Source organism: Maniola jurtina, chromosome 20 (assembly GCF_905333055.1).
Source record: "Maniola jurtina chromosome 20, ilManJurt1.1, whole genome shotgun sequence".
NCBI lineage: Eukaryota > Metazoa > Arthropoda > Insecta > Lepidoptera > Nymphalidae > Maniola > Maniola jurtina.
The window spans coordinates 325,930-343,782 of record NC_060048.1 but is presented as its reverse complement, the minus strand read 5'-3'; the positions used below and the strand labels follow the sequence as shown (position 1 = coordinate 343,782).

General features: G+C 37.2%; 2 protein-coding genes across 2 annotated transcripts; one reads left to right on the top strand and one right to left on the bottom strand.

The window, feature by feature from the left end:
- The first annotated feature begins 9,659 nt into the window (after positions 1-9,659).
- LOC123875911 (glucose dehydrogenase [FAD, quinone]-like) lies at positions 9,660-12,042 on the top strand. The gene is made up of 3 exons (XM_045922004.1): positions 9,660-10,234; positions 10,334-10,449; positions 10,584-12,042. The coding sequence occupies exons 1-3, from the start codon at positions 9,887-9,889 to the stop codon at positions 12,010-12,012; spliced, it is 1,893 nt and encodes a 630-aa protein (XP_045777960.1). The 5' UTR covers positions 9,660-9,886; the 3' UTR covers positions 12,013-12,042.
- Positions 12,043-12,068: 26 nt separating this feature from the next.
- Positions 12,069-16,165, bottom strand: LOC123875814 (glucose dehydrogenase [FAD, quinone]-like). Its single transcript, XM_045921859.1, has 4 exons — positions 16,087-16,165; positions 15,427-15,610; positions 13,800-14,112; positions 12,069-13,369 (listed from the first exon to the last, which is right to left on the bottom strand). Exons 1-4 carry the CDS (start codon positions 16,104-16,106, stop codon positions 12,069-12,071), a joined length of 1,818 nt encoding a protein of 605 aa, XP_045777815.1. The 5' UTR covers positions 16,107-16,165.
- Between the last annotated feature and the right edge of the window lie 1,688 nt (positions 16,166-17,853).

Sequence of the window (17,853 nt, the reverse complement as noted above, 5' to 3'; positions counted from 1 at the left end):
CAGGGTGTAACATAGGCTACTTTTTTAACCGACTTTCAAAAAGGGAGTTGTGTTTTTCTACCTATGTACACCGAAATCTCCGAGATTTCTGAACCGATTTGCGTAAATTTTTTTTTAATCGATAGAGGAACTTTGTGACATTGTTTCATAAAAAAATTGGATTCCAACTCCTCAATCCTGACGCTGCAGGATACCTCACCATCAATACTGATGGGATTTAGAAACTGTCGGTTATAAATTGATTGATATTGAAGGTATCTGTACCAAGTAAAGACTTTGTCGTTGACTTTTGGGAAATCAAAAGTTCCCACGGGATTTTAGACTCTAAATCCACGCGGGCGAAGCTGCGGGCATCAGCTAGTTTTATATAATTTATGAGTCAATTAATAATGACATGAGCATTTTTTTGCGAATTCATTCCCGTGGATTTACATTTTCTCTAAAACCCATTGGCTCAAAAACATTCCGTCTTTGGTTAGTGTAAGTGCTGATGGAACGGGGTGCCAGCCAGGTAACCTCCCCGTGTGCCTGAGTCTTGCGGGTAACAGCAGTGCATGGACCAGTGTACCCTGGTAACAATATTCTCTTCATGGGATATTGTTAGCCATGGCTAATTGACCCAGCAGGGAAGGGGTGTTGTCCGCGCGTCGTTTTGAGTATCCCGAGCAGAGGGCGCAGTAGACGCACCCATGGGGCATTGCCCCAGGAGCGGAGGGTGTGGCTGTGTTGGGTGGTTGGTGATGGGGCTTCATCACCCATCCCACCGGTGGGGCTGGCTGCCCCACCGGTCTCTCGCCTGTCCAGTTTGGTGACATTAACTTTTAATTGGATATTGACATATAAATCGATCCGCTGTTTGGGAAATCCTAGTAAAAACCATACAGACAACTTTAAGGCGTTTCTATCTAGGACTACATCTCCACTCGTGTGAAATCACAGAGAAGTGATTATTCGTCATACATTAAAAATCTATTTCAATCTAATGATAGCCAAAATGTATTCGAAATGAGCCACAGCTAATCGACGTACAATGGTGAACAATATCTTGACGAATTTTGTTGTTCTCATTATGTGAACACGTTACACATGTCAGAATAATTTTTTGTTCACCGACAGACTTATTCTGATGAAGTTTCTTACACAATCTCATCAAAAGCGAATAAAAAATAATTCAGTAGTTTAAGTAGTTTGATGGTAGATGCATTTGACGATTCTAAACCTACATGTAAAAGTTTATTAGAATAAAAATCTTATACTACTATTTCTTTAATAAAATTAATTCATGACATTCACTAACGTTACTAAAAATTGTCATAGATACAATTGAGGCTATATTTTAAGTTAGTGAGTTTAACTTATCATTCAGGTCTGATTGATGATGATGGTACACCAGATGATTAGATTACTGCAACTTTTGTCTCATTTGATAGTTTGTTACATAAAAACTTATATACAATGGCATCTATAAGGAATTTTTTTAATGATTACGTCGTTTTTGTGGAAACTAAGCTATAACAGAGTACAAGCAGAGTATTCTGTTCTTGATTTCAGCTTTTCTTTGTTGTGTCTGACAAGAGTCAAATCTTTGGGCAGTATAACATAATTTTTACCACCATTTGTACAACAAAATGGTTTCAATAACTCCGCACTCTTGAAATTAATTAAAGAAAGACGGATGTAATTAAATGATTTTAAAAATAATTACAAGCAGAAATCCACGCGTTCGATACGAAACCAGTTTTCGTTATAATCGAGAATAAGTGCATGTAGAATTGATAGTAAAGTGTCAAACGGTACCATCGATCACAGATTATCCACGCCCGTCGCGTCGCAGCGCTGAACGCAACGTTGAGTGATTTACGTCCAGCGTTGCTTATTAGTTGTTAGATAATAACCCCTCTTCATTCATTATTACTGTTTGAAGTAAATTGATTTACCTATATACCTAAGAAGTCTAGGCACAGTTCACGACAGTTAGGGAACTTCTAACATCACGACGCGACTGCTGTGACACGACGTCACTGGCAGGCGTCAAATGCCCTGTCTTTTGACGCCTGGCCTAGGTAGGTAGCCCTAAAGTAGCTACTTTTCATATCGTCTATTCAAAATCAAACTGAGAGTTCCCTAACTCTAATTCACTCTCGTCTAGGTAAGAATAACAAAAAGTAGGTACGGTATCAACGAAAGCCCTCTACTATCAACGAAAGCCCTCTATTAAGAGTCAACTAGCTATCAACGAAAGCTCTCTATTAAGAGTCAACTATCAACAAAAACCCTCTATTAAAAGTCAACTATCAACGAAAGCCCTCTATTGAGAGTCAACTAGAGTAAGGAAACTCGGTTTCATCCTGAATCGATGATCTGTCAAATATTATAGGATACGGAAAGTGAAATATTGGTGACAAGTGTAAATTAAAAATTTATAACACCCCCGACAAGTGAAGGTTACAGTAAGAACTAGAAAAGAGCTGATAACTTTCAAACGGCTGAACCGATTTTTTTTGGATTATAGCTAAGAACACTCTCGATCAAGCCACCTTTCAAACAAAAAAAAAATTAAATTAAAATCGGTTCATTAGTTTAGGAGCTACGATGCCACAGACAGATACACAGATACACAAGTCAAACTTATAACACCCCTCTTTTTGGGTCGGGGGTTAAAAACAAAGAAACCTAGTCGTTTCATAGCCGACCAAGCGTCAAATGTTAGATCTAGGTTAAAATTCCGGAGGATGAATAAAAATGTTGTAGTATGAGTGAGCTATTCCATCTTAAAAGTTTTGCTACGTAGACTTCTCAAGAAATACAGCTAATTTCCTGTATAATAGGCAGTTACCAAAAATTCCGAAATGGAAGCAGGTTGTACCTGTAGTCGGCACGCACGCCGCGAGCGGAGGCCCAACCAGCAATTTTTTTTATTTTTTTTAATTCATTATAGGTAAGCGCTTGACCACTATCACACCTGATGGAAAGTGATGATGTGGTCTAAGATGGGACGTGTTTACCTTGAAGGTGCCTATTCACTCTTGTTTTAAAGATACCCGGATTGTAATTGGTAGGAAACGATCGCGGAAGAGTATTCCAAACCTTAGCCATGCGTATGAGGAATGATCAACCATCATCAACCCATCGCTGGCTTTAACATTGCCGTTTAAATCCAGTGTCTCCCCGCAACTTGTTTGATGTCGCCTGTCCATCTAATTCTAGTAGGGGGTCTGCTAACGCTATCCTTTCCGGTGAGGGGTCCCAAGGTGCCCGAAAACTCAACAAAGATGGCTAATTTAATTCATACGTGTGGTTCTGGTTACCAAAAATTCCAAGATGGAAGCAGGTTGTACCTGTACGCGGCAGGCGGCAGCGGCACGCACGCCGCGGGCGCAGCCAAACCACCAATTACGACCCATTACTCTATGGGAAAATGGGACGTGCTTTTTTGGATAGGCCAATTATTTTTAGGAGCGACTTTGTTGATGGAGCAAGATTATCTTTGTTGTCTATTGTTTTTATGCTCAAAACCAGTTGAGCCGTCTCCGCTTTGCTCGAGTGGAATTTACATCGATCAAGGGAATAATTTCCAAAAATCCTGAAACATGTACTTTTTCATTTTTGACCTAAAGCCCAAATATCAATTTTCATAGATGTACCTTGAAAAATGACCGACTTTCATACACCATTTCAACCCATTGGAATTTCCAAAATTGTGAAACACGTATTTAAGTACCTACTTCATGCTTAACCGACGCGACGCGACAGCCTAAATACCCATCGCCATTGAAAAATGACGGGCTTTCATACAAACTTTACTTTACCTACTCTACTTTACTTTACTTTTAACTGTCTTTTTACTTGTCTGTCTGTCTGTCCGTCCGTCCGTCCGTCCATCCGTCGTGTCTGTCAAGAAAACCTATAGTCTACTTCCCGTTGACCTAGAATCATGGGCAAGTAGGTAGGTCTTATAGCACAAATACAGGATCTAAAATCTAATCTAAATCTGAAAACCGCGAATTTGTGGTTACATAGTTACATCCATTGATTTTGAAAATGCCACCGTTACATCATTTAAAAAAAAATTAAAACGTGTTTCAATTTTCAAAGTAAGATAACTATACCAAGTGGGGTAGGTATCATATGAAAGGGCTTGACCTGTATATTCTAAAACAGATTTTTATTTATATTTATTATATTTATTTGTTTTTGATTTATAATGCAAAATGTTGGAAAAATACCCGAGTGCGGAACCCTCAGTGCGCGAGTCTGACTCGCACTTGGCCGGTTTTTTTGGGTTGTTTCGCACATGATACAGTTGGCGCTGCTTCTTGTTCTGACTTATTTGAATAAAAAAATCTTTGTACCTATTTGTAATTCTTTCACACGCCTTTATTTTCTTTCGCGATGGGAGGCACCCGACGAAACGTTAGAATAAATATAATGGATAGCCACAAACTATTCCTTCATTAATTCAATGTAACGAATGCCGGCGGCTACGTCTGCTTACATTAATAACAGAAATTATGACATATCTACCTGTTCGTATGTAGCTAACGGCTCAGAATACATAGTAGGTAGTACAGGTAACGGTCCAACGTTTTTGACAAGGTCAGGTTTTCGAAGAAGATCTTACTCACTTCGTTTAAACTTTAAGCCTACCCTTATAGTACTATGTATTCTGAGGTTTAAAGCAATTTATTACTAGTAAGATATTACTAATTATTATTATTGAAATAGCTATATAGCCCTTAGCGGTTGAGTTTTCAAAAATGGATGTCTACATCATAATAGCTATCTTCCTTTATATATTCTTACTTAGATACTTACCTTCTAAATATTATAGAACTATAATGTGTCCAGTATGTTTAGTTGTGCGTGTATCACACAAAAACCACTAAGCAATGATATTACAATAGAATCTAACATCATTGCCACTAAGTGCTCTATACCCACAGACGAAAATGCCATTCGAAAGTGTATGATCAACTTCAGGCAAAGTCGAAGATAAAAGCTTATTAGTTTTGGCTGTAAATAGAATAAACTTAAGAGGGGTCTCTCCGTCACTCGCTCCATACAAACGTAGATTAATGTCCACATTCCTACTTCCTTCATTACTTACGTTAACTTTATTAGTCTAATCTAAAACCTTAATTTTTATTAACTTAATTTGCAGAACTAAAACCAACTCATCTCGTCCAACATCATTCTCAACATTCATAATCTTAATAATTCATCTCAGCTCTGGTTTCCTGAATGTAAACTGCCTTTATTTCAAGACTAGATGGTGCCCGCAAGTCCGTCCGCGTGGATTTAGGTTTTTTAAATCCTCGGGAACCCTTTGCTTTTCCGGGATTAAGTCGCCGAAGTCATTTTCCGAGGCGTAAGCTACCTTTGTATCTTTCACATAAATCGGTTAAACGGATAGACCGTTAAGAATCCCGTAGGAACTCTTTGATTTTCCGGGATGAAAAGTAGCTTATGTCCGTCCCCGGGATATAAGCTAACTCTGTACCCATTAAAATCGGTTCAGCGGTTGAGCCGTGAAAACGTAGCAGACAGACAGACAAGCAGACAGACACAATTTCGCATTTATAATATTATTACTTATATTACTTTTAATTTTTTATATATATTACTTATATTATTACTTATGAGTATGGATTACCTACACTAACAGTTAAATTTTCTACAAGCAAACTGACCCGGCTTCGCACGAGTGCAAGGTAAATAGATTCATACTTCCATACTAATATTATAAATGCGAAAGTGTGTCTGTCTGTCTGCTACGTTTTCACGACCCAACCGTTGAACCAATTTTAATGAAAGGTACAGACATTGGAATTGGGATACATCCGGGGGAAGGTTCAAAAGAGCTAGGCGTACCTACATAGGGCGGAAAGCGATTTTGTTTTATACTATGTAGAGCAGTATGATTATAATTATGTACATATTGTATAATTAAATAATTAATATTTTGGCCAGATATCTTTAACTTAAAAAATAGTCACAGTCGACGAAATACGAATACCGTGTCGATGGTTAATGGTAAATCGATTATTTATGATCGAATTGATCATGATCACCAAGCCGGCTGCAGCTTCCTGTTTACGGATCGATAACTTCAGTTTTTTGGTACATCGATGTTTTTGGTAAATAGGTGACAGTAAAGTAAGAAATAAATGAAAAGTAAAAATAATACGGAACCCTTCGTGTGCGAGTCCGACTCGCACTTGATCGTTTTTTAGTCTTTTTAATATTAAAATTAATTTTAATTATTAAAATAACGTAATAATTTAATTAAATCATACGTAACAATAAAATTATTATCTTATTATTGTACTTAGGTCCTAGGTACCTACTTACCTACGATTTTAGGTAAGCCATACTAGTCTACTGAACATAGATTTCAATATACCTACCTGCCATTAAATCGCGAATCATGATAATAAATGAACAATAAATTCTGCCAATTTTCATTACTCTCAACCTTTATGGGAACTAAATTTTGCCACAAACCTATAATTAAAATCCAATACGAATCCTATAAAATGCACTCACTGAAATCCCTGTAATAAAATTTTACGACCGCGCCGCCACAAACCCATAGCGGCGGGAAATGAAACTAACGCGCATAAAGTTCAATCACGCGAACATAGATGGCGCTGTTCTAAATATTTAACATTTCTAACTTGGGGATAAAACTTAATTGGAAAATGGCCGTTTCAGTCATATTTTCATTTGAAAGACTTTGTGCACCCCGGAGCAATTTGGTTATCGCATAACGATATAATAGTGCCGTTCCGTTTGTCTGGAATTGGCGTGCTATAACAATTACAGTCCGTTTCATACTTATTGGCCCTTTAATGCGTTTGCGTGCTCGCCCGCCGCCCGCTGGGCTAATTTCTCAATTATATTAATGAGAGAAATTCGTATTGTTTTCATTGTTATTATATTCGTTATGTCCTGTTAAAACCTAAATATGCAATAATGTAAAATGGCTGAATGGTTAATAATCCGGGGATTTTTAAAACAAGAGTGAATAGGCATTTTCTTTCTTAGGTCACAACAACATTATTTTGATTGTGGTCAAGTAGGTACCTATATGCTTATGATAAATTTAAAAAAAAACCTTTTATAAAATTAATACCATGTGTAATGTAAACAAAAAACTCTGGTAGTAATTAGTAGCATTTCAACACCAGGCAAAGCACAATATAATTAGTAGAGATTAGTTATATAGGTATAGGAGGCATCTACTTGTATTTCGAAAGGTAATGATAGATCACCCATTTTTTTACCTTTTCGTTAAAATAATAATTCCGAAGTTAAATATTCTGAGAAAAATCTTAGCAGCCAACTCTATAATTACTGAAATCGACGTCTTCCGTGTGATCTATCCCATGTCGTGCGATAATAATACCTAATGATTACCTAAATGACATCCTGTATAAGTGGACATGGGCATATATCTACAACTAGCATAAGCCCGCGACTTCGTCCGCGTGGGCTACACAACTTTCATCCCCCCATGCGTTTCTCATTGATTGAATTTTCAAAATTTTAGCCATTTAAAAGGTTTACAACTACTTGATAAATAACTATTTTTAGGGGTCTGTACCTCAAAAGGAAAAACGGAACCCTTATAGGATCACTTTGTTGTCTGTCTGTTTGTCCGTCGTGACTGTCAAGAAAACCTATAGGATTCTTCCCATTAACCTAGAATAGTATCCTTAACCTATACTCTTCCCATTAACCTATACTCGTAGCACAAGTAAAGGAATAAATCCGAAAACCGTGAATTTGTGGTTACATCACAGAAAAAAAAAGTGTTTCAATTTTCAAAATAAGATAACTACCTATACCAAGTGGGGTATCATATGAAAGAGCTTTACCTGTGTATTCTGATACAGATTTTTATTTACTTTTATGCATAATAGTTTTTGATTTATCGTACAAAATGTCGGAAAAAATACCCGAACCCTCAACAACCCTCAGTAAGAAATAACCCTCAGTGCGCGAGTTTGACTCGCACTTGGCCGGTTTTTTATACCATTTCGAAGAAATCGAAATAAATATAATACAAAGGAAATCCAGAGCGATAGCAACTTCGTTGTAACTTGTAATCAATAGCATCACCACAAATAGTTTCGTGTGAAAACAAATTGCCCATAACCACCGCAGCACCAGTGTCATGGCGTCATTATAATCATGATGACACCACAGCACTGCCACAGCGGTAGCACGACGAATGATAATAGTTTTAAACGGAGAGGTTAGAAAGGTAATCGGCTAAATGTGTGGTCCAACGGATAGTTTTAGGGATCCCTAGTAGAAATACGAACAGAAAACAGGGGTTTGGAAGTTTATAATTACTAAACTGGCATATACGTTGCCATGAGCTGAAGCCATTAATCTCAGATTTTATTTTTATAAGTACATATATTATTATTTATATATAACTTGATTATATATATTTCTCAGTCTTGTTATATATATATGTTTATTTTTTTAACTAGGCGTTTCGGTTTGTAGAGAAACAATACAGGCAGGGAATAACCAAATAAAGTTTAATTCATAAGTAAATAGAATAGAAAAACTACTAAAAATAATAGTTTTTTTTTCAGAAGTTTGCAGTGATATTTACATAATTCATTGATCTCGTTAAAACTTCTAAATGTGATAACTACCAAAAGCGATGAAACAACTAAGCGTCCTATTTCGAAAAATTAAGTTTAAATTATTTCATTATAACTAAGCTAATTATGCCATATATAAATATAATTCGTAACAAAAAGTAATTCATCATTTCCAATGAGTTTGTTCATTTCCAATAAATAATTATTTACAAAGGCGAAATGCTGCCTTGGAATTGGAATTCAGTAGAAACTGCATTACAGCGAAACTCTGGATCATCAACAATGCTACAACAAGTATGGCGGACGTACTCCGCATAACAATGCTAACCTTCGATAACCCGCGACTTTGCTTACATACAAACAACATACAACCAAGAACTCTAATTTTGTAACATTGAAATTTTTTCCTACCAGTATCGTCAAGCAAGCCAATTTTGCTAAGATAGGTTCATCATTCATCATTGTCACCAACCCATCTTTCACCTACTACTGAGTACAAGTCTCCTCTCAGAATGAGAAGGATTTCCATTGTCTACCACGCTGGCCAAGTGTGGTTTGGCAGACTTACTCTTGACATATTACTTTTGAGAACATTATGAAGGACTCTCAAGTGTGTACGTTTCCTTGTAATTCTTTTGCCTTCACCGTTGTGACATTTAAAGCTGGGACACACCAAACGCGTATGCAGCACGAAAGCGTAGACGTAGCGCGTACCATGACGTTGTTGTATGTAATGTATGGAACTGTATGAGATATGACATACCGCTTGCGTGACATGAACGTTCGCGTAGACGTAATGCGTGCTGTCATGTCTATGGATTCACGCGCGTCACTACGCGCGTGGTCACGTGTACGTGCTTGGTGTGAATCGGCCTTTAATTGATTGAAACGCGCATAACTCCGTAAAGTTAGAGTTCAGTGCTCATATAAAATTAAACAAACAGATGGACATTCTGACTACTTTATTCATTCATTTGGATGGTCGCATTCCATATTGTGTCAATAATCCACAGTCGCTTGTAGCAAAACAGAGAAAACGTGCATTCCTAAATAAAAAAAATCTCTTTATAAAACATTACTGAGTGATAGCTTATTAATAAATTTATCATAATATATCAGAATTAATTTCAATAGATAATATATTGATTAACTTTAAGTATATAAATAGTTTTATATTCGATACTAAAATCAAGTAATGAAATAGTTTCCAATGATTCAGAAAAGTTTTTTATTGAGTGCAGTAGAAAGAAGAAGAAAATGCAATGACACCAGCTGGTAATATAACTGAAGACCTTTGCAATATATGTGATGGTAGAATAGAATGTGCTCCAACCGCCATACTTCTTATTTCCCTGGTTCATACGCTATTTGGCCATATTGGACCTGAACCAGATTATTTTGGAAAAAACAAACAAGAGCTACTCAAGTCTGAATACAAAACTAAAGCAGAAGGGTATCTTAGACATAAAGTAAGTTCTAGATATAGATATCTAGAAGAACACAGCAGAGACAGTGAAGATTTTGAAACGGAATATGACTTTATAGTTGTGGGTGGCGGGACAGCGGGGTGTGTCGTTGCTAGTCGGTTATCAGAAAATAGAAAATGGAAGGTGAGTGTTTTAGTTCATAAGGTTTAGTGTTCAAACATTGTAATAAAGTAACATTTGAATAGCACTCACTATTGCTGTGAATGTGATCAAATTTCCCAGGTGTTACTCATTGAAGCAGGCCCTGAAGAACCCAAAATAGCCCTTATTCCTGGACTCACAAGTGAATTTAAAGGTTCATCCCTAGATTGGCAGTACAGCATGAGGCCAAAAAGAGGGTAAGACTTTATGATTTAAATTTTTCAGCCATTCTTGGGCCCGTCGAAATTTTGAAAAGTTATTAACCAAGCGACGGGCCCTATGGATATGGACAGTATATTTCATTAATCATAATAGTATGTTTTTGTTACAGCTTCTGTCAGAATCGGATCACAAAAGGTTGTGAGGTCGTGCAAGGTAGAGTTCTGGGGGGAACGTCCACAATCAACGATATGGCGTACATGAGAGGCAGCCCCGCGGATTACGACGAATGGGCTTTTAATGGCAACGAAGGCTGGAGTTTTAGCCAAGTGCTACCTTACTTCAAGTATTCAGAGGGAAATTATGATAAGGATATATCGAAAAATAAATTCTATCACTCCACTCAAGGGCCGCTTGACGTTGGGCGATATCCGTACGTAGACGATAATGTTGACGTTTTGCTCAGCGCTCTCGATGAACTTGGATATAACTATACCGATATTAATGGAAGAAATCAACTTGGTTTCATGAGGATACAGACTTTATCGTATTTTGGAGAACGAGTCAGTGCTTACACAGCTTTTATTGAACCAATCAGAAAACTTAGATCCAATTTAGATATAGTGACGGAAGCTCTCGTAACTAAAATAATATTAGAAGACAGAAGAGATATTCTTAGAGCTTTAGGTGCAGAATTCATTAAAAATGGTACAAAAATAATCGTAAAAGCTTCTAAAGAAGTTATCTTAAGTGCTGGTGCGATAAATTCACCAAAAGTATTAATGCAATCTGGTATAGGGCCAAAGGAATACTTAGAGTACTTAGATATTAAGGTTTTCAACGACCTGCCTGTCGGTGGCAACTTTCAAGATCATGTATCAGTATGTTTGCCAGTCATAAAACTTACTAGAACTGCGACAACATCAAAGTTTACAGAAAAACTAAAAGATATTACAGCATACTATTCAAAAGGTATCGGTCCTCTTTCAGCTAATTTTCAAGTCGTTGCATTTTTCGAATCAAGTATATCGGAGATACTTGGTACACCTGATATAGAATTCAGGTTTCGAGGCCATGATTCAAATATGTATTACGACAAAATAGATATATGTATCTCACTTTTAACTCCTCAAAGCAGAGGACAAATTGTCTTAAATGCAACTGATCCCACATTTGGGACTCCATTGATTTATCCCAATTTTCTTAAAGATCCAACTGATGAGAAGAAACTGTTGGAAGGAATACAGGAAGTAGTAAAATTATTTGATACAGAGGTATTCAAATCTGCTGAATTTGAATTTGATCCGCGGCCAATTTTAAACAACGAGTGTAGTGAGCATGAACGTGTTTCTGAAGCATTTTGGTCTTGCATAATTAGGCAGTTTTCTGCTCCTTTGCATAATTATGCTGGGACATGTAAAATGGGGCCATCTAAGGACCCTGAGGCAGTAGTTGATAATAGGTTAAGGGTTTACGGAGTAGTTAATTTAAGAGTAGTTGATGCTTCCATAATGCCAAAAGTAACTAGAGGCTCAACAGCAGCGCCTGTCATAATGATAGCTGAAAAAGCAAGTAATCTAATAAAAACAACTTGGTACTAATAAGTGTTTTATTATCTAACTGACTTAAAATTAATTATTGTACATTATGGTAATCCCTATCTTCTTAGGAAATTACCTTTATTTTCTTTCCAGTCTTTTTTTATTATTTTACTGCCCTTCTCTGCAATCATTACCGTAGGAGCAAAAATCCCACCTCGTACGTGTGTCGGCATCACAGATGCATCGACGATCCTCAGTCTTTCAATGCCATAAACTTTGAGATCATAATTCACCACCGAATTTGTCCTATTTCCTCCCATACGACACGTTCCTATAGGATTTCCTAAGGCTTTAGTATAATGTCTTGCTATGCAATTCCACTGATCTCTGTTCTGTAATCTGTCGCAAGGAAATAAATCTAGTGGAGCTAATTTTACTTCAGCCTTTTTTAGTTCCTTTGTATTCAGAAGTTGTAATGCAATGTCAACACTATCGATTAACGCATCTAAATCTTCGGATTCCTTTAACAGATTTGCTTGAATTACAGGTCGACCATATTTTGGATTTCTTTTATTTAATGTCACTTTGCCCTTACTTTTTGGTTTCAGTAGTACTGGATTTATATTTACTAAATTATAGTATGGTAAGGGTAAGCTGGATTCTTCTGCTGTGTGCACACTTACATTTGTGAGCATGAACTTATCACTTCTAATATAATTCCCTTCCAGGGCTAACTCTACATTGGGGCCGTTTTTATTTTCAAATAGTTGAATGAATGCTGATATTTGATTGATTCCTCTTGAGGCGAGTGGTCCGCCCCGATTTTGGAACCACGTCTTAAAGTCTTCTATTATTTGATTTTCATCAACAACAATTTCACCAAGTGAAAAAGCTAACCCACCTGTTGTGACTTGATCTTGATAATTAGCACCAACGGGGAGATCAATGAACACAGATATATTATGTTTAGATAATTCATCTTTTGGTCCTATTCCCGATAAATGTAATAATCTTACATTATTAATTGCACCCGCTGTTAAAATAGTTTCCTTCTTTGCATATGCCTGTTGCTCTTTCCCTTTTTCAACTTCATATAAAACTCCATCCACAGCTTTTTCTTGATTATCAATAATCAGTTTTGTAACCATAGCTCCGGTCTTGACTATTAAATTCTTCCTATTTCTTACGGGTTTTAGAAAAGCAGTATTTGTACTTAATCTAGTATTATTGGATATTACAAATTGGTTGTTAATAGCCGCTTCCGGTACGTTCGTGTTGATATCAATCGAACGGAAGCCCATTTCTGCAAATGCTCCTAGAAATTGCTCCATATGACGATCCATGTGTTTGAATCTTTGGACGTGCATTTCTCCTCCTCGGGAATGATAGAATGAATTCATTAGAATGTCATAATCACCTGAAACATAACAACAAATGTATGCAGTTGAATTTTATAAACTGTCATCATCATCATTAACAAAGCACTACAGCGTCGCGTGGGTTTTGGCTTGGTCAAGCAAACTTCACCATCAAGGCCAGTCAGATGCATCAAGCAACTTCCTTCCAGCTTCAGCGCCTCGATAGCTCAACGGTTGAGGAGCCGATTGAATTCCGAAAGGTTAGCGGTTCAAACCCCACCCGTTGCACTATTGTCGTACCCACTCCTGGGACAAGCTTTACGCTTAATTGGAGGGGGGAGGGGAGCATTTGTCACGATTAGCACGGCTAATATTCTTTAAAAAAAAAAATTGTAACTTTTATCGAAAACAGAATATTTTTAATATAAAATTCCAATAATGACACTACATGTGAAGGAAGTATTTGTAACTTTACTGAATGTGTGTTACCATTGTCCTCTGAGGTCTTGAAATGTTCTACCAGATTCTCAAACTTCCATTCAAGGGATCCTATCTCCCCATTACTGTGCCAAGCATCAAAATCTTTCTTGGACCCTCGAGTATACTTCATATCATTCACTACACTGGATCCTCCTAAGACCTTGCCAGTTTTAACCTCACAGCTGCCTCCAGGTCTCGATAAACAGGAAAACCCGTTCCTCTCAGTTCTATAGTTCCAGAGTATTGGTCGAAACTCCTTTGTGGGGACACCGGGAATGTCATAGTCTATGTTCTCTTCTTGACCAGCTTCTAGTACCAGTACCTAAAAAATATGATGTTGGTTAGCTGTAACTAATGTTGCTTAAATATTATGGTTTCTTAAAACATACTAGCGATCGCCAGAGCGGCTTTGGTCGACGAAAATATTATCTAAAATTTATTCTCAATCCCAAGGAAAAGAAAAAAAACCAGCCTTGTTCGTTGTCTACATCATAAAGGCCTAAAAAGGTGACATTTTTCACAAAGCTTCTGTTTCTAAATTTCAGCTTTGTAGGTCAAAGGGTTTCAGCAAGGTATTGATAAGTCAGTCAGTGTCAGTCAGTCAGTGTCAGTCAGTCAGAGACAGGACTTTTCGGTTATACTCGTATATAAATTGTTTGTTGGAAATAAGTTAGCATAATTTCAATATTCAGTAAATTTTAAATTTGTTAAAAAAAAGTTAATTGGAAACAATTTCACATATTTTAATAATTGTTGTTATAATTGATCCGTTTCAGTACCAGCAATAGAAACCGAGGCATTTAAATCTTGTTAATCTCAATTTAGTTTATCACTTCACTTCAAAGACCAAGGTAGTTTAATAGCTATTTGAAAAGATTTAATACGTAATTTAAATTGGTTGCTAACCATACTAATATCATAAATACGAAAGTGTGTCTGTCTGTCTGTCTATCTGTCTGTCAGTCTGTTTGGTAGCTTTTCACGGCCCAACAGTTTAACCGATTTTAATGAGTACAAAGTTAGCTTACATCCCGGGGACGGACATAACCTACTTTTTATCCCGGAAAATCAAAGAGTTCCTACGGGATTCTTAAACACCCATCTGTTTAACCGATTTATATGAAACTTGGTACAGAGATAGCTTGTGTCCCTGAAACTGACATAGGAACTTTTTATCCCGGAAGCTCAAAGAGTTCCCACGGGATTTTTAGAAACCTAAATCCACGCGGACGAAGTCGTGGGCATCATTTAGTAACTATAAAGTAATTATAAAGGCATTGCTTATAGCTAGAAATCTAAAACCTAAATCAAACTTTAGAAATTCAGGAAAGTGGCATTTTTGTAACACCAAAGGTAGGAGAAGAACCTATGTAATCTGGTTAAATATGGTATTTAACCAGATAACATGTATATGGTAATATGGTTTTGAGCCTCGATAGCTCAACGGTTGAGGTGCGGACAGAATTCCGAAAGGTCGGCGGTTCAAAGTTCAAACCCCACCCGTTGCACTATTGTCGTACCCACTCCTGGCACAAACTTTACGCTTAATTGGATGGGAAAGGGGAGTATAAGTCATGATTAACATGGCTAATATTCTTTAAAAAAAATTATACCAGGAAGAAGAGGGACAACATACCTTCCACTCAGGGTTGGCAGAGAGTCTGTTAGCCAGCACGCAGCCGGCAGTTCCTCCGCCCACGATGATGAAGTCAAACACACTGTTCCGCACGTCCTTCTCCTCTTCAAGGGTCTTACTCTTCGTGGCTTTTGTGAACAGGTCACCATTTACCATCGATGTTGTAAGCCACATACATACGACACTGAAGAATAAGGTATTAGATATTATGTCGCACCAAACTTCTAGTATAGATATCTATATTTAATATTATAAATGCGAAAATGTGTCTGTCTGTCTGGTAGCTTTTCAAGGCTCAACAGTTTAACTGATTTTGATGAAATTTAGTACAGGGTTTAATGGGACTTTATTAAGTAATGTTCCTCCGGTGTTCGTCCGGTCCGTATGTGTGTCCGTGCGTCTGCCCGTCCGTCTGTCTGTCACCGGGCTGTATCTCATGAATCGTAATAGGTAGAGAGTTGTCACAGGGTGTGTATTTTTTATATTTAAAAAAATTAAAAAGCACATAATATTATACGATGGTACGGGAGTCGGGACCCTTCGTGTGTGAGTCCAACTCGCACTTAACCGGTTTTTTTGGGCAGTCGTATAAAAAATTAAAAACACTATTACGAATTAGTCACCAAAGTTAAATTATTTTGAAATTGAAAACTTTCTAACCTGAACACTTTAATCTCCATTTCTAATCACAGATTACCAAATTGAACGTTAAGCCAACCCTCCATCAAAATAAACTGTGAACGTGAATAACCGACGAATCTGAAATGGAAGTTATGTGTTAGACACGCTTGGCCGTACACGTATCCTGCCTTTCAAGAGGAACTATTAATTGTGAAACCGTTTACTTTTAAATAATTGGCCCTTATATAATTACTTACTGATCCTTCCTTTGCTGTTCAAGAACAAAGGTGTGTCTACATAATATTACGAAGAAACGTGTTTAACGATTATGTAGCTACTATAATAACGTGGATATTACTACACTAGGAAGGTAAAACTTTTTTGGAACTTAAGTCAAGTTATCTCATCGTCAATTCCTCAATGCAAGTCTTTTGTATCCTTCCCGTCCACACGTACCTACATATTATTATTTTATTCAGATACAAGTTAGCCCTCGACTGCAATCTCACCTGATTGTAAATGATGTTACGGTATCAAAAGGTCCACAAATTCAAAGTCGCTCAACGAGCTATGGAGAGGACTAAGTTAGGAGTTTAGTTGAGGGATAAGATCCGAAATGACCAAGGTCTCTGACATAGCCCAAACTATTAGGTACTAAGCTGAAGTGGCAGTGGGCAGGCCATGCCTGTTGTAGTCGATGGCCGTTGGGGACGAAAAGTCCTTGAGTGGAGACCACGTATAAGCAAGCGTAGTGTGGGATGCCCTCCAGCACGATGGAGCGACATAAAGAGACTGGCGGGAAATGGTTGGATGAGGAAGGCTGAGGGCCGGGTGTGGTGGCGCTCTTTAGGGAAGGTCTATTTCCAACAGTAGACATCCACAAGCTGATGATAATGAAAAGATAATATAGATAGAGAGTGACGTAGCCTACTTTTTACGTAGCATATACGAGGTATTTCCTTTTTATACCTACCGGGAGTTACTGGCATTTGACCCAAAAGTCTTCATTTCTGAATGTGTTAGCCGGAAAATACCTAACCCTAAAACACTTATTGAGGAAAACGTGTATTAGTGATTTAGTTGTTTTCCATTTCACACTCTATGTAATACCTACCTAACTATGACTAATATGGTAAATAATCCAAGCCAAATGCTACTCGTAGCCAGAGGCAACGCCTCGGTAAGATTTGCACTTTGCTGGAAGGGGTGTAGATATGGTTGACCGGAAATTAAGTTGACCAGTAGATTGTTTATGGGCGGGGACGTGGGTTCGATATTATGATAACTCAAACTTTGAACAGTTTATGGTATTTTGATACTGATAAGGTTTGGTTTGGTTTGGTTATCCCTTCTGATATTATATTTCAATGGGATTTATGATTTAAGGCTGAGGATAATAATAATAATAAATCTTTATTATCTGAACAGAACATTATTTACAGACTTTGGTGTGAGGCCCTGCCTCCTGATGAAGTGAAAACTGTGTTTCAGGAGACAGTGTCTTCCCATAATATAGTGTACAGCACAATATAATAACCACTTATAATAATTAAATTAAGTTTAAATTGAAAACACGTAATTAAAGGTATACTTAATATTTAAAGATAGATAGTTACAATTCTAAGAGATTTGTGTGTGTGTGTGTGTGTGTGTGTGTGTGTGTGTGTGTGTGTGTGTGTGTGTGTGTGTGTGCGAGTTTGAGTGCGTTTGCGCGTGAAAAGAAATATAAAATATAATAATTACATTTGTTAATCCTTTTTGCAGAATAATTTCTCGACATTCTCATAGTCGTATTTCTTCAGCCAT

Bases quoted from the DNA above. Each gene is read 5' to 3' on its own strand.
- LOC123875911 (XM_045922004.1), top strand. From the start codon at position 9,887: ATGACACCAGCTGGTAATATAACTGAAGACCTTTGCAATATATGTGAT. The intron at 10,235-10,333 runs GTGAGTGTTTTA...CAAATTTCCCAG, and splicing joins CAGAAAATAGAAAATGGAAG to GTGTTACTCATTGAAGCAGG. The intron at 10,450-10,583 runs GTAAGACTTTAT...TTTTTGTTACAG, and splicing joins AGCATGAGGCCAAAAAGAGG to CTTCTGTCAGAATCGGATCA.
- LOC123875814 (XM_045921859.1), bottom strand. From the start codon at position 16,106: ATGGAGATTAAAGTGTTCAG. The intron at 14,113-15,426 runs GTATGTTGTCCC...CATATTTTTTAG, and splicing joins CTGCCAACCCTGAGTGGAAG to GTACTGGTACTAGAAGCTGG. The intron at 13,370-13,799 runs GTAACACACATT...GTTATGTTTCAG, and splicing joins CAAGACCTCAGAGGACAATG to GTGATTATGACATTCTAATG.